General features: G+C 37.1%; 1 protein-coding gene across 2 annotated transcripts in view; it reads left to right on the plus strand.

The window, feature by feature from the left end:
• Positions 1-13,978, plus strand: part of Scaper (S-phase cyclin A associated protein in the ER) — a 329,952-nt gene that overhangs the window by 146,028 nt on the left and 169,946 nt on the right. For both annotated transcript variants that reach the window (XM_075965840.1, XM_075965839.1), the window contains exon 22: positions 3,921-3,986. In XM_075965840.1, coding sequence (XP_075821955.1) covers positions 3,921-3,986 — 66 coding nt within the window. The remainder of the gene's footprint in view (positions 1-3,920; positions 3,987-13,978) is intronic.

Consider the following 13,978-nt stretch of genomic DNA (forward strand, 5'->3'; position numbering starts at 1 on the left):
GAGTCCTTCAGACTAAAATGGCTAAGGGGTCTATGTGGAAGAAGAGGCAGGAAGATAAGAGTCAGAGGTGCTTTACAACTCCAAGGAAGCAGTATCTTTTTAGACACAACAGGGATGATAAACATATGAATTCATAGAGACTATGACAACATGCTTATGAGTTATACAAGTGCTGTGGGATAACCGTTTGGTATGCTATGACTATATGTTACTCTCATTGGTTGATACTTTGGCCAATAGCAAGGCATAATATAGCCTGGTTCCTGCAGTTGTTAAGTCCCAAAGAAATCACACAGAGGTCTACATTAATCATAAACTGATTGGCCCATTAGCTCAGGCTTCTTATTAACTCTTATAACTTATATTAGCCCATTTTTGTAGTATATGTTAGCCATATGGCAAAGTACCTTTTTTCAGCGAGGCAGTCACATCTTGCTTCTTTTTGTGGTGGGCTCACAACTCCAGAGAGAGCTTCCTCCTTCCCAGAATTCTCCTGTTCTCATTGCTTGCCTCTACTTCCTGTCTGGTTGTCCCACCTATACTTCCTGCCTGGCTACTGGCCAATCAGTATTTATTTAAAACATAATTGATAGAATACAGAATTGTCCCACACCACTTCTCTCTCTCTCTCTTTTTAAACAAAGGAAAAAATACATAGTCCATTTTTTGGAAATGTGGGTATAGTTTTCCAGTCTACTTCCTGCTGGTTGGGGGTGCTGATAATCTTATGGGGACCTAAAGAAAATTTAGAATTATGACTAAGTCCTGACTGGAGTATCCTGTGAGTCTTGATCATCTCAGGCAGCAGTCTTGAATCTGTTATGGATGTAGAACTCTGACATCTGGGCCGTCTGTATCTACCAGAGATTTCTCAGGTGATCTTCCTTGATCAAATCTAATTTTTCTTAACTCAGAATGAACCCACAGCCTCTCATTTCCTATGGAAACAAAAGCAAAATCTCTTCTCCAAAATAACGTACCTTTTGACTTCAATTTTGAAGCATTTATAAGCAAATATCTTTTAGCAGCTGTTGCTCCTTCCTCAGCATTCAAACAATTCAAAGAGAGCATAATTAACATACAGTATCAAGATTCTCTGTGTACTTTTCATCTTTACGTGACTTTATTTTAACCTCTATTTCTTTTATTTTTACTTTTATTTTTTGAGACATGTTCTCTGTATGTCTTTGGCTGTCCTGGAACTCCCTCTTTAGACCAGGCTGTCTTTGAACTCACAGATATCCACCTGACTCTACTTCCCAAGTGCTTGGATTAAAGGTGTGTGCTACCACACCTTGAACTCATGGAGATCTGTCTGCTTCTGTCTCCCAGGCGTTGGGATTAAAGGTGTATGCTACCACACCTTGAACTCACAGAGGTCCCTCTACGTCTGCCTCCCAAGTGTTGGGATTAAAGGTGTATTCCAACATACCCAACTACCTCTCTTTCTTCTTTTTATTTTAAGGACTTCAACCTTTTCCCTTACTCTCCCAAGCTTGCATATATTTTTTAACACACTATAAAACATTTAGAGGTTTTCTTCATCTTTGAATCTCTCTTTATTGTATATCTCTCTTTTTCTGACCACGTGAGTTTTTAATTTGCTAAGCAATATGGGTAGGATTAAAGCTGTGGCTTTGACGGCTGTATCCAGCCCATTCCTTAGCTTTCTAAGTTTCCAGCCTTGTGGTGGAGGTACCGGCTGTAGCCATGTTTATTGCTACAACTCTATGGCGTTTCAAGGTCCCTGCCAGCAAGCAAACTGCATAAATCTGATCACAAACCACACTCAAATACTCAGTAGCAGAAACTCCTCCCTGAAAGATTCAGAGTTTCTGCTGGCAGGATGGTGCAGAAAGCCGCCATTTTAAAATGGCATGGCTTTTTATTTATTTATTTTGGTACCGCTGAAAACCAAAAAGCATGCAGTCAGCTTTTCATCAACACTGTGTAAGTGTTTCTTGGCAGGACCTCTTAAAAGAGCTGCAAGGTTTTGCAGCTAAAGCTGAGTCAGGAAGCCTCTCTTAAATGTGAGCACTTGCCTCTAGCAAGCAGAGGCCACCTGAGAAAATGCTACTATCAATAAGCCATGCTTAAATCTATTCTTTTCATCTAGAATTACTTCCCAAGTAATTTATGTGGATGCATTTGTCCATGTGGGTGCCATTTGTTGTTGAGGGTTTCTGTCCTGCCCAGTTCCCACAGTCGTTAAGTCCCAAAGAAATCACACAGACGTCTACATTAATCATAAACTAATTAGCCCATTAACTAAGGCTTCTTATTAACTCTTATAACTTATATCTGTTAGCCACATAGCTTGGTACCTTTTTTCAGCAAGGCATTCACATCTTGCTTCTTCTATGGCGGGCTCACAACTCCATAGAGAGCTTCCTCCTTCCCAGAATTCTCCTGTTTTCATTGCCCTGCCTCTACTTCCTGTCTGGTTGTCCTGCCTATACTTCCTGCCTGGCTACTGGCCAATCAGCATTTATTTAAAACATAATTGACAAAATACAGAATTGTCCCACACCAGAAATGGGTTAAATTAGGATGTAAGAGTTAGCCAATAAGAAGCTAGAGCTAATGGACCAAGCAGCGATTTAATTAATACAGTTTCTTTGTGGTTATTTTGGGAGTCTTGGCAACTGGGAAATGAACAAGCAGCCTCCCTACAACACATCTACATGTTGATACCTAGTAATGCATTACCATTTTTTTGAATATGCTTTCTTTTATCATTTTATATTTTTGGTTTCTTTGTCAAGAGTCAGGTGTTCGTAGTTGTGTGGATTGATATCTGGGTCTTCGATTCAGATACATTGGTCCTCCTGTCTGTTTTTATGCCGATACCAGGCTGTTTTCATTGCTGTAGCTCTATAATAGAGTTTGAAGTCAGGGATGGTGATGCCTCCGGAAATTTCTTTATTGTACAGGATTGTTTTGGCTATCATAGGTTTTTTGCTTTTCCATATGAAGTTGAGTACTGTTCTTTTGAGGTCTGTGGAAAATTTTGCTGTGATTTTGATGGGCATTGCATTTAATCTGTAGATTGCTTTCAGTAAGATTTCCATTCTTACTGTGTTAATTCTACCTACCCAAGAAAATGGGAGATCTTTCCGTTTTCTGGTGTCTTTTTCAATTTCTTTCTTCAAAGATTTAACATTCTTTTCATACAGGTCTTTCACTTGTTTGGTTAGAGTTATCCCTGAGATATATACAGCAAGCCAACAGCCAACATCAAACTAAATGGAGAGAAACTCAAAGTGATCCCACTGAAATCAGGAACAAGACAAGGCTGTCCATTCTTTACATATCTATTCAATATAATACTTGAAGTTCTAGCTAGAGCAATAAGAAAACAAAAGGAGATCAAGGGGATACAAATTGGAAAAGAAGAAGTCAAACTCTCACTATTTGTTGATAATAGTATACATAAGTGACCCCAGTTATTCTACTAGGGAACTTCTACAACTCATAAGCACCTTTAGTAATGTGATAGGATACAAGACTATCTAAAAAAAAATTCAGTAGCTCTCCTTTATACATATGATAAATGGGCTAAGAAAGCAAGCAAGCAGAGAAACATCACCCTTCACAATAGACTATGTATTTCTTACGGTACATAGAAAGTTGGCCACCTCAACTCTTCTGTTGTAATCATATAGTCTTTCAGATTTAATCGCCATGATTCTTTACTCGGAAGTGTTCTTATTGAATCAGATCTGTATCTTCTGGGGAATGTGTGTTTTCATTCTCTCAGGATAGCATTGATGTCATTTGAGGAAGGGATTTTAAAAATGAACCAATTAGTCACATTTAACAGCATGATACTGCACTGAGAAAGGAACAAAAGGATTATTATATAATTATATAATTGGCTATGAAATAACTAATAACGGTAAATCGCCTTTTCTCTTTAGGGCTAAAGAATATGAGAGTTTAATGGAAACAAAAAATTCTGGCTCCGATTCACCTTATAAAGCAAAGTAAGTATTTTATCCTATATTTTATTTAAGTTTCTCCTTGGTTTCTGCCTCTAATTAAAAGAATTGTTTCTGAACAATCATATTGTTGCTGAGGAAATTGGGATTCCCTTTAGGGTTCTTAGTCTTGTTAATAAAACAAATTTACAAATGGCTTCAAACAGATTCTTGAAAATGATTTTATTAGAATATGATATAAAAACACAAGTTAAAAAGAGCAGAAATGATGCAGTGTCTGCTCCCAATATAATGAAAGTGTCTCAAAAAAAGACATCCTAAAGGTAATTGAAAAATTCACAAATGCTTGCAGATAAAATAAGGAGATTAAATAACACATGGCTCAGCTGTGATGTCTTAAGAAGAAATTTTTAATTCTTTTGAAATGAATGGAAACTTAAATAATGCAATCTGAATCTGTGGGGTGCAGTGAAAAAGGCTAGAAGAGAACTAATAGTACCAGATGAACATGGGGAAAGAAGGTCTAAACTGAGTTCTCTGCACTCCTACCTTCAGACACTATAAAGAATAGTGAGCTTAAACAGAAAAAAATAAATTCTTGGAATTGGAAGAAGTAGTTTTCAGTGGAAACTGAAATAAATTCTCATTGGAGGGAGGAGAGAATCCATCAGCTGGTGCTTTTTAAAGATGAAATTGTAATTTGTCTCCAGGTCCATCTCCTTTGTGTAGTAGGTCCACATACCTCTGCTGCACCCACTGTTTCCTTTTGATGATCTGATGCCTGGAGATTGACAGGAGAATACTACACCCTGGGAATCAAATATGTGTTGGTGATTCAGATGGAGGAATATAGTGTACCAGTGGAGTGCCAATCACTAATGCTAGTCACTTTGTAGAATAGGGTGAAAACAGCTGGGAAGCTGTTCAGGCTGTGGGTGATAATGGAAAGTCACTCCCATTTCAGTAGCAAACAGTCACAAGTATATTTTAAGAACAGAAAATTTCAGAAAGAGAAACTGAGGGAGAGAAAGATTATATAGTACTTGCAGCTATCCAAGCTGCAGGGAGTAGATACTGAGACAAAAGAAACAAACCAAGAGCCTCAAAAATATATATTGTAATTTCAGCTGTGAACTAATAATCTAGACCAAATTGAAACCAGAAAATTTAGTGAGCAGAATGAAAAAAGAGAGATCTTTAGGCTGTATAATGAAGGAAGAGACAAAGTGAGCAATACCAAGATCAGCATTCACCTCATTACTAAGCTGATTTGCTGTTCAAAAACACGTATGTCCTGAAGTCTGTGTAGCAAAATAATTGAAATTATAATAACATAATTTTCCAAACAGAGAAAAACTGAGGACTATATAGGTTAGATGCTGAGTTTTACAGGATCTTCAAAGATGAACTAGCACTATATCTTCTCATACTATTCCATGAAATAATGAAGGAGCAATTCCAGACTTAGATAAAGATACAATAACTCAGAATAAAAACATCAACAAATTTAATTAATATGCACAGATGTAAAATTCTTCCAAAAAGTACTTATAAACCAAGTTTATTAACACATTAAAAATCATAGATCATGATCAGTGTTGACTGAGTTTTCTATCCTGCCCAGTTTCCATAGTCATTAAGTCCCAAAGAAATCATACAGAGTTCTACATTAACTATAAACTGATTAGCCCCTTAGCTTCTTTTAACTCTTATAACTTATATTAAGCCCATTATTCTTGTCCATGTTAGCCACGTGGCTTGGTGAAGCAGTTACATCTTGCTTGCTCTGTAGCTGGGTAAGGAGTACAGACAAAGCTTTCCTCTTTCCGGAATTCTCCTGTTCTCATTGACCCACCTCTGCTTCCTGGCTGGTTGTCTTGCCTATAATTCCTGCCTGGCTACTGGCCAATCAGTGTTTATTTAAAATATAATTGACAGAATACAGACCATTGTCCCATACCAGATCAACTTGAATTCCTTACAGTAATTTAAGGATGGTTCAACATATGTGGCATGATAAATATAATGTAATATATAAGCATAATGATGGACAGTAGTCAGTTATCTTGTTAAAAGATAGAGAAAAAGCTTTTGACAAAATCCAACTTTCTGTCTTGATAAAGGCCCTCAAGAAACAAGGAGTAGGATAATACCTCAATACATTAAAGGTTCTGTGTGGCAGACCTGTAGCTGAAGTTGTATTCATGGTGAAAATAAAACATTTTCTCTTATGTCAGCATCCACTATCACTTCTCTTTCTGAAGATGTAGGGGGCAGGAGAAGATCAGGAGGAATTCTTAGCTATTAATAAAAAGGTATGAAAAATAAATAAGAGGGATACAAAAAAGAAACCAAATTCCCCTGTTTGCAAGTGATATAATCCTATCATTGAAAGCCCCTAAAAATAGTACCAGAATATTCTTAGATGTTCTAAATACTTGAAGGACACAAAATGAGCTTACAGATTGGTAACTTTTCTATATACCAATAACTAACTCACAGTAATCTTTAAAATATTAAACACCTAGTCATAAACTTAACCAGACATTAAAGACCTCCATAGAGGAAACTATCAGGCAATGAAAAATGAGACTGAAGAAGACACTGGAATATGCAGACATCTCTCTTGTTCATGGTTTGACATACTATTGTTAAAATTGCCATGTTACTAAATCAGTATACAAATCTAATGCAATCTCAGTCAAAATACCACAGAAGTAGAACAACATTCTAAATTTCATATGGAAACAACAAAGACCTTGAATAGCGATATAAATCCTGGACTATAAACCCTGTTGGATGTATCACAACACCTGCTTTCATACTATATTAACAAAACCACCATGGTCCAGGAATAAAAGCACACATATAGACTATTGAATAGCATTGTTGATCCAGAAGTAAGCTTAAAGAACTATTCTTTCTTCTCTAAGATACCCAAAAAAGACATAGGCAAGAAAGTCTATCTAGCTCAAAGTGCTAGGAAAACAGGCTATTGAGATGTAAAGACTAATCCTAAATTCCTACCCCTCCTATCCCAGTAAAAAAATCAATTAAAAATGTGTGGAGGAAACCAAAATTCAAAAATCTTACTTTAACAATGGCAGAAATTTGAAATTGCTATAAGAAAACATTGGGAATCCCTTCTAGATGATAGGAGAGGCAATGATTGTCCAAATAGAATTTCACTATCTCAGAGAGTAAGATCAAGAATTGACAAATGAGATCTCTTGAAATTAAAAGGAAAACTTTTGCAAAGGAAACAATAAAGATAGCCAACAAAATATAAGAAATTACTTTTGCATGTGTTAGAAGCTAGGTATGGTGGCATATACCTTTAATCTGAGCACTCTGGAGGCAGAGGTAGGCAGATCTCATGAAATACAAGACCAGCCTGATCTACATAGTGAGTTCTAGACCAGCCACAGATACAATAAGACCCTATGTCAAAAAAAAGGAAAAAAAGAGAGAGCTTATTTTTTTCATGTGCTTCTAAATTTTTTTGTATTTGTCTTAAATAATATCTATGAATTTTAATTTTTGTTTTAATTCAAGTTACTTAAAAGTAATTTAAAAATAGTTAATAAGTATAAAGTTTTTACTAATAGTTTTAGTTAATTATAATTTGTATATCATTAATTGATTTCCAACTTTAAAGTTTGGATTTTCCTTTCTTGTATAATTCAATCAGCATTATAACTATCCTTGTTTGAAAAGTGTATTACTACTCACTGATTACAATGTAGTTTCTAATATAGTCATACAGGCAGATACTTTCTGTATGTTCTTCAATATTAACATTGGGAAAAATTTCAAAAGTTCTAAACACCTTGGAAAATTATATAAGTTTTATACATCCTCCAACTATTTAGTTTATTTGACATATTTGTCTTTGCATTCTTTTATTATCAGTTCATCAGATTTTGAGGCAGAAAAGTAAGGCGAATATGTTCATATTTTTCCCTTCAGTTCCTCAGGATACATACTCTAAATACAGTAATTCCTTGCCTGATTCATTTTCTTTTTTTATTTGAAAAGTATTTATTTCATTCTAGTTCACAGCCATGTATCATAACTTTATAACCAAGGTGCAGTAAAGATATTACGGTATCATTTTGCAATTGATTTGGGAAAATAGATATGCTAACAAAATACATGGTATTTGAGACAAATTACTGACATCACGACAAGAAGATTAAACTTTGCCCAGTGCTTTACGTCACAGAACTCATTTGTGAATACATGCTACTATACTTTTAAAAAAAATTTTTTATTTCTTTATAAAAAATACCACTCAAAATTTCCACTTCCTCCCCTCCTCCCATTTCCCTCCCACTCCCCCATTCACCCTACCCCTCTAGTCCTAAGAGAGGGCAGGGTACCCTGCCCTGTGGGAAGTCCAAGGCCCTTCCTCCTCCATCCAGGCTTAGGAAGGTATGCATCCAAATAGACTAGGATCCCAAAAAGCCAGTACATGCAGTAGAGACAAATCCCAGTGCCATTATCATTGGCTTCTCAGTCTGCCCCAATTGTCAGCCACATTCAGAGGGTCCAGTTTGATCCCATGCTCGTTCAGTCCCAGACCAGCTGGATTTGATGAGCTCCCATTAGATCAGGCACACTATCTCAGTGGGTGGACCAACCCCTCGTGGTCCTGACTTCCTTGCTCATATTCTCCCTCCTTCTGCTCTTTAACTGGACCTTGGGAGCTCAGTCCAGTGCTCCAATGCAATGTGGGTCTTTTTCTCTATTTCCATCTGTCGCCGGATGAAGGTTTTATGGTGATATTCAAGATAGTAATCTGTCTGACTACAGGACAAGGCTAGTTTAGGCACCCTCTCCTCCACTGCCCAGAGTCTTAGCTGGGGACATGCCCTTGGACTCCTGGGAACCCCTCTAGATCCAAGCCTCTTGTCAACCCCAAAATGGCTCCCTTAATTAAGATATCTTCTTCCCTGCTCCCATATCTGTTCTTCCTCCATCTCAGCCATCCTACTCCCCCAAGCTTTCCCCAACCCTCCACTTCTCCTTTCTTTCTCCCTCTCTTCCCATCCCCCTCTCTATCCCCACCCCTGAAGGCGTAAGTCACAAACAATGCCACACCAATGTGGGATTATGATTAATAGGGTGATATTTATTTAAAGGGGAAAAAACTTACAGATCACTGTCCCAGGCAACGGCCCTCTACGCAACGCAACCAGGAGTCTAGTCGCCGGCGGAGCAGGAAGTGAAGAGAGCGAGGAGAGGGAAGTGGCCGCTTTTTTAAAGGGAGAGAGACCACGCCCCAAGGGGCTGGTATCTCAGCAGCGATAGGCTGGAGGAGTGGGAGGACCTCCCGCAACACCTCCCCCTTCTGTTTAAATAAGAGAGTTCTAAACCTACTATGAAATTATATACAATAAGTACAAATATCCTATTCTAACTATCTTAGGTCTTGTATAATAAATAACTTGGCCAAGTCATGAGAGAAAAGTAACTACATCTATATAGTCTTCAACCCCATCAAAGATCTGAGAAGGGAAATAATGTTACCTGGTTAATTAGGAAGTTCAATAAAACAACTTCCAAAACATGCAACAAATCACAGAGACAACTAGCTACCTAGGCAATCACCCAAAGTCACATTAGCAGCGTTGAAGCAACCAACTTTGGCTAAGGCCTAACATAACTGACACACCATTTTCAAAGGCAAGCAACTTTTCAAAACTATCTTACCCTGTCTTGGCAGGATAAGACAGTCCTGTTTTATCCATTGATGCATGCTCTGTATCTTTGTCGGTGGTTGAGGTACGGGCATTTCTTTGCCCAAAGGCCAGTTCTGCTAAAAAGAAAGGCTCCAGGTGGAGTGTCTTTGGTGCTCAACATTCTCTCGGGGATAGAGTGGTGTTGCCAGGAGCAATTGTGTCTCACTACCACAAAACTCTGAGTTAGATTAAAGGCCATTTTCTACAGCTCTTTGAAGAAGTTGAAGATTATCTATCTATACTGAGTATAGTCTCTATATATCTAAAGAACCTGATTAGTCTCATTATAAATGACAAACTTAGATGACTATTAGTCTATATAATTCTCAATATCTATCTAACTTAAAGACTAAGACAATAAACGACTGTGAAACAAATGAGGACAATGACCTCCAAATATAAACAATGTACAAATATACATTGCAGTAGGTAAATATATATCAATACACAAACATTATATAAGTATCTTAATCAGAGGTAGAAATGTACACTGCAATATGGTAAATATATACAATATATATATATATCAATACAATATATGTCAATACATAAAAAATGTTTTAAACAGAGGTAGAAACATGAATGCATACAATAGTCAATACAATTTAACTTTGTATCAATATACAAGAATCTATATCAATATATTTGTCTAACAACAGTAACTCACAATTACAAATCTATTATCCCATCATCCCTCTTTTTTTTTTTTCAAAATGATCCCTGAGCTTATAAAATTCCTCCCCCAACCCTCAATCGTATACTAATTATAATCAACCCCTAAATGATGTCCCTAAACCCAAGGGCAAACTTTACTGGGAGAGGGGACGTCGTCCTCTAAAATTACTTCCAGCTGTCATAGGGGCGACGTTCTTTCTGGGGGATCCTGTGAAAGTAAAATGATGGTTAAATTTCAAGATCAATGTCTTTTAAAATTGCCAATAGTCTCTGAGTATTTTGTGCAGGTCTGGCCAAAATGTTGTATAAGATGTGCACCATTTCAGCTAACCAAGTTGGAACTGTCTTGTGCAGCTGGTATCCAAAACAGGTCTTGTAGTAGCGCTATCAGTATCATGATGTCATATCAACAAGGTGGAGTTGTTGTTATGGGGCCCCATCTTCTTCCTGGAAACTTCAAATGTCACTTCAGGAAAAACTCATTGTTCATTGTGAAAAACTTAAACATTAATCATATAGACATATATAGACATATATATATATACATATTCACTGAAAGGCATGATAGATGTGTTCAATGAAAAGTATGATAGATATGAAGAAAAGCAAAGATGTTTTCTAAACTCATATTTCTTTCTGTCCCATATCATGGCTCTTGACATGAGACAGAAACTCCAGAAACTCTGGGTTTTTCTCTTACTAACAGGCTTGGAATTGGAGAAGGACTGAGCCAGAGTCCAACTTCAAAACCAGCTTTATAAATTTAGAAATATGGTTTAATATTACTTACACAACCCTTTCAGTTTTCTTGATATTTCCTATTGGGCAGGTATTTTTCCATCTGTCAGTATCCAAATGAATTTTTCAAAGATGAGTGTTTTCCTGTGGAGATAAGAACAGAACCCTGACCCCATTCTATATGTTTTTCTTACCACCTGTATGAATATCATCATTGTGGATGAGTTGTCATTTCTCCTTTCCAAGAGGTTTCTCCTCTTCAAATCGAAACTTTATTAATTTTGATGGTATCCACAATTTTTCTTCTCCTGTGGAAACAAGAGCAAAACCCCTTCCCCAACGTAGCACATCTCCTGGCTTCCACTGAGAGGTCAGCACATCTTTGAAATAAATTGGTTGATTTAGTTCAGCAGACTTTTCCATTATCCAATGTCTCTCTGCTGCTGTCGTTCCTTTCTCATTAGCGTTAAGAAAATTCAAGGTTAATAAAGCATTATGTAATCTATTTCTGGGGGTATTTTCGGTCCCTTTCTGTTTGTTCAGCATATCCTTTATAGTACGATTTGATCTTTCTATAACTGCCTGACCTGTAGGATTATTTGGTATACCTGTAATGTGTTTTATATTATAATAATCAAAAAAGCATTTCATTTTCTTAGATACATATGCTGGACCATTATCTGTCTTTATTTGCGCAGGTATACCCATGATGGCCATAACTTCCAATAAATGTGTGATTACTGAATCAGCCTTTTCTGAGCTCAGGGCAGTAGCCCATTGAAAACCTGAATACGTGTCTATGGTGTGGTGTACATATTTTAATTTACCAAATTCTATAAAGTGGAACACATCCATCTGCCAGATTTCATTTCTCTTAGTGCCCTTTGGGTTACTCCCTGCAGGCAACGGTGTTTGATTATAGAAAGAACAAGTAGGACATCTCTTTATAATGTCCTTAGCTTGTTGCCAAGTAATGGAAAATTCTTTCTTTAGGCCTTTACTATTGACATGATGCTTCTTATGAAATTCTGAGGCCTGCAACACACTTCCAATCAATAATTGATCAATCTCAGCATTGCCTTGGGCTAGAGGACCAGGCAGACCTGTATGGGACCGGATGTGTGTTATGTACATCGGACAAAGCCTGTTCCTGATTATGTCTTGTACCTGGATAAACAATGAAGTCAACTCTGTGTCATCTGGTATAAATTCAGCTGTCTCAATATGCAAGATAACTCTTTCTGCATATTGTGAATCTGTAACTATATTAAGAGGTTCTTTAAAATCCCTTAGCACCATAAGAATGGCATATAATTCTGCCTTCTGGACAGAATTATAAGGGCTTTGTTCCACCTTACTCAATTCATCTGACTTGTAACCTGCTTTCCCTGATTTATTTGCATCAGTATAGAAAGTACGGGCTCCAGTTATTGGAGCATCACGTACAATTCTAGGAAGAATCCAAGAAGTTCTTTTTATGAGGTTAAGTCTACCACTTTTGGGATAGTTGCTATTAATTTCTCCCAAAAAATTAGCACAAGCTCTTTGCCACGGTTCATTGTCTTCCCATAACTTTTTTATTTCTTCAGTAGTAAAAGGCACTATAATTTCTGCTGGGTCTATACCTGCTAGTTGACGAAGTCTCAGCTTACCTTTTATAATTAATTCAGAGACTTTTTCCACATAAGTTTTTAATTTTTTACTTGGTTTATTAGGTATAAATATCCACTCTAAAATAATATCTTCCCTCTGCATTAGAATCCCTGTAGGAGAAATTCTGGAAGGCAATATGACTAGGATGCAGCTAAGATTTGGGTTCACCCTATCCACATGTGCCTCCTGTAATTTTTCCTCAATCATTGTCAGTTCCTTTTCTGCTTCAGCTGTCAGTTCTCTTGGACTATTCAAATCTTTATCACCATCTAAGGTTTTGTTTAAATGAACTACTAGATCAGGTGTTATCCCAACAGCTGGTCGTAGACTGGAAATGTCTCCTAACAATCTTTGGAAGTCATTAAGAGTCTTTAAGCGGTCTCTCCTAATTTGTGCCTTTTGCATTTTAATTTTCTCTAACCCTATTCTGTAACCTAGGTAATTAATAGAGTTTCCTCTTTGAATCTTTTCAGGGGCAATTTGTAATCCCCACCTAGGCAAGACTTTCTTTACTTCTTCAAACATCCTTTCTAAAGTATCTTTATTTGAATCAGATAACAAGATGTCATCCATGTAATGATAAATGATGGACTTGGGGAATTGTTTACGAATTATTTCCAATGGCTTACTTACAAAATATTGGCACAGTGTAGGACTATTGAGCATACCCTGTGGGAGGACAGTCCACTGATATCTCTTATTAGGCTGAGAATTATTATAAGTAGGCACTGTGAAGGCAAATTTTTCTCTATCCTTTTCTTGTAACGGTATAGTGAAAAAACAATCTTTCAAATCAATAACTATAAGAGGCCATCCTTTTGGTAACAGAGAAGGCAAAGGAATTCCAGACTGTAGTGGGCCCATAGGTTGAATTACTTTGTTGACAGCTCTTAGATCTGTCACCATTCTCCATTTACCAGATTTCTTTTTTACAACAAACACAGGAGAATTCCAAGGGCTGGTTGATTCTTCAATATGGTGAGCATCTAGTTGCTCTTGCACCAGCTGTTCCAATGCCTGTAGTTTATCTTCAGCTAGAGGCCACTGTTTGATCCATATTGGCTTCTCAGTTAGCCATTTTAAAGGTAGGGCTGTTGGTACCTCTAAAGGTTTGGTATTTGCTGTATGTTCTTGTACAGCCTGAATGGCTGGTGACCTTTTTCCATAATACCTCATCATATCCTTCCCCAAATTATGAATTCCTGGAAATACAGGAATGTTAATCTG

The sequence above is a fragment of the Microtus pennsylvanicus genome, chromosome 3, assembly GCF_037038515.1.
Source record: "Microtus pennsylvanicus isolate mMicPen1 chromosome 3, mMicPen1.hap1, whole genome shotgun sequence".
NCBI lineage: Eukaryota > Metazoa > Chordata > Mammalia > Rodentia > Cricetidae > Microtus > Microtus pennsylvanicus.